The 3,197-nt window shown below is 38.3% G+C and overlaps 1 protein-coding gene across 1 annotated transcript; it reads right to left on the bottom strand.

The window, feature by feature from the left end:
* LOC105169525 (filament-like plant protein 7) lies at positions 149-2,274 on the bottom strand. Its single transcript, XM_020696060.1, has 4 exons — positions 2,206-2,274; positions 1,875-2,022; positions 325-1,760; positions 149-211 (listed from the first exon to the last, which is right to left on the bottom strand). Exons 1-4 carry the CDS (start codon positions 2,272-2,274, stop codon positions 149-151), a joined length of 1,716 nt encoding a protein of 571 aa, XP_020551719.1.

Genomic DNA, 3,197 nt, shown 5'->3' with positions numbered 1-3,197 from the left:
GTCTCCACCCAGGTGCTTCCTGAATGCATCTCTAACAGTAAAATCATCTTGATAGGAAATACAGTTGTTGATGATCCATTCAAGAGTAGAAGTCAAATCCCCAGTGAATTTCTCAAAATTGATCTTCCCACCCAATAGATTATTACAGCTATGAATGAATTCTTGTAACACAGTGGTTAGGCTGCTTCCTTTCCATCTCAAAACGCGAATGCTGTAGTCAGTCACTTTCGACATTTGCTTATAAGATGAGTTATTGTCCTGCATTTTACAATCTTCTGAACATGGTAAATCAAATTCACCAACAAGCTTCATAATTTTACGCACAGATGCATTCACATCAGACTGCTGAAATTCATTGTTTGACTCTTGGATTGAACTTGACCTTGGAGACGATGCTGGGGATTTCCAAGTGATATAGCCACTTATCGGAAGCAACCTTGAAGGCTCGGGATGGATAATGTTGTTCAAAGCCATTCTGATGTCTCCAAGAAGTTCGTCGAGGCTTCTTTTTGAAATATTGTGTTGCTCTAAGACCATGTTCTTGACATCCTGAAGCCAATCCTTGGGTTCTTCTTTTGCCTTGAGTTCATGGTTGTTCATGTCACTGAACTCAGCATGCCCCACAGGGACAAGTTCCTTTGTCATGGAATTCGTCTGGTCCTCAAGTGGGGATTCAACAGCAACTATTGCTAATTTTTCCATTTCGACAAAATCGTCCAGTAGGCTCATTTCGGAAGCTCCAATCATTTTATGCACAGGCTCAGTTTGCAGGTCAGTGAATTTATCATGCCCCTGCTCTGGAATTATTGCAGTAGCCCAGGAACTAGAAGTAGTAATCTCATTTGCTTCAACTATGTCGTAACCTGATGGAAGAGAAAGTTCATTTGGTGCAGGATTGGGCCTAATCAGTTCAAATTTCTCCTGAAATGGTGAATTCTTAGCATTTTGATGATAAAAGATTTCCTCCTCTTTCTTAGCCAAATATTCTTTGAGAATCTTGTTTTCTTTTTCCAAATCCTGCAGTTGATCAACTAAGAAACTGAGCTTCTTACTTGTTTTGTCGGGATTGTAAATGGTGTTGGAGTCTTTGACAATTGAAATAGCCTTTCTCCGATTTTCAATCGGACTTCTTCCCTGCACTTCAATATCACTCTTTATATTTGCTAATATAGCCGGTCCAGGCAGCCGTTTACGGGTCAGAGCACGTAATCTTTGGCATTCTGCTTCCAACTTCTTTATTTTCTTAATATTGTCTGAGTGTTGTTTGTTGGAAGCTTCTGCAGCACGGCGACCATATAACACCTCCTCATTACGAAGATCAAGTTCCTTCTCAAGAGCCCGGAACTCATACCTTAGAAAAGCATTTTCTTTTTCAATGGCATCTAATCTCGTCATCAGGGCTTGAAATTCAGCCTCTGTTTGACTCTTGATGTGATTGAGATCCTCGATCAACTTCTCTTTTACAAGTAAGGCCTTGCTAAGATAAGAATTCTCAGAAGTTACATCCGCAAGCCTTTTACTCGTTTCGAGTAACTTTTCTTCCAGTCTCTTATGTGCTTTCTCGAATTCTTGAGAAGTTTTCATCACAGCATCATGAATTCTCTGCTCTTGACTATCCCGAACTAGATTCAGCTGCTCCATGCAGTCCTTCAATGCAGAATTTAAGTGGCCTAATCTGTCATTTGCAGCCCCTCTCTGTTGTTGAACTTCATCCAGTTCTTCTTTCAGACGCTGGACATCTTCCTCTGCTTTGTTCTTGTCTGAAGCGGATCAAGCATAAACAGATTATCCATAATTATTCAGCATCAAAACCAAAAAAGACCAAAATTTCAAGAATTCAAAGAAAGAATCAATCGTGATGCCATCATAGTCACCTGCCACAGCATCTTCGACCATTTTCTCATAATCTTGGACAAGTTTATCTTTGGCTGAACACTCATCAAGGACAGAAGATAACTTCTCATTCAATGTTTTCAATGAATTCTCGAGATCTACTTCTCTTTGGACGGGAACTGGCTCCACCTAAATAATTAATACATGTAGATCAAACGTTACCATTACAGTACCCAAAAGGAGAAAGAAATAGCCGAGGAAGTACTAGTGTTAACCTATAGATTCGGGTTTCAAGCTATGTAGCTCTGATGCAACTAAAGGTCACAAAATGCTGGACTAAGAGTAAACAAAGTGAAAAAAATATTAACTTACTTCCTCTCCATTTGCAACAATTGTCTTCTCTGATGACCTTTTCCTCCAAAGCCAAGTTTTCTGGTCCATCATCCCCTAAAAGCAGAACAGGAATACAGAAAACAGATAATATCCCATCAAAAAAAGAGATTATCATCACCTTACAACATTTCTTTCCAACTGAAAACACCAAGAAAAGAAAAAGTACTAATACTAAACATGTGATCTTCTGCTACCACTACACATTCTGGTTAAAAGAACACAAAGTTTTGTCACATTACACAATTGCAGAAGACAGAAAATTCGCCTCCCTAAATTTTAAAGAAAAATAAATTGCAGAGGTTAGAAACAGAAAAAAAAAAAGAAAATCATCATCTGAAGAACCTGGAGCAGTGAGAGAAATCTCTTGGAAGACTCAGAAACTGGAATCAGAATTTCATCATTGCCACTGCCTAACACTTAAAGTTTTCCAGTCTCTAGTCCTAATCTACTTAAGATAGAAAATAAATCAAGGTACAAATTAACCCCACCCCACCCCCAAGAAAAAAATAAATAGGGAAGCTGATCCATCATTGAATAATATGCTGCATGCTTGCATTATGAAAAAGAAAACGAAAAAAGGAAGCAGGAAAAGCAAAACCACCACACACAGACAACTAAAGAACATAAATTGAAGCTTTTGCAGTAATTAATAAGTACTCACTTCAACAAAAATGGCACAACCCAATCCCCACTATTCTGCATTCATGCTTCACTCACCAACCCACCATTACCACAACCTGATTCTAAGAAAAAGAACCCAAAAAAAAAAAAAAAGAAAAAAACTGAATAAAGAATTGAAAAGCCCGGATATTAACTAATCAATTAATTAATGCACCACCACCGCAGAGTTCAATTCTGCAAGAAGAACTAAAGAAGAGACAAGCGGTAGCAGTAAAAACACAGGCGTTTCAACTCAGAACTAGAAAATAAATACGAAAGAATCAGGGCCTACAAGACTAAAAATTTGATCC

Source organism: Sesamum indicum, linkage group LG8 (genome assembly GCF_000512975.1).
Source record: "Sesamum indicum cultivar Zhongzhi No. 13 linkage group LG8, S_indicum_v1.0, whole genome shotgun sequence".
NCBI lineage: Eukaryota > Viridiplantae > Streptophyta > Magnoliopsida > Lamiales > Pedaliaceae > Sesamum > Sesamum indicum.
This window is presented reverse-complemented; position numbering and strand designations above follow the sequence as displayed.

Coding starts and splice junctions, on each gene's coding strand:
- LOC105169525 (XM_020696060.1), bottom strand. CDS start 2,274: ATGGACCAGAAAACTTGGCTTTGGAGGAAAAGGTCATCAGAGAAGACA. Junction 1,761..1,874: donor GGTCGAAGATGCTGTGGCAG/GTGACTATGATG, acceptor GATCCGCTTCAG/ACAAGAACAAAGCAGAGGAA. Junction 212..324: donor AGTCTGATGTGAATGCATCT/GTGCGTAAAATT, acceptor GACTGACTACAG/CATTCGCGTTTTGAGATGGA.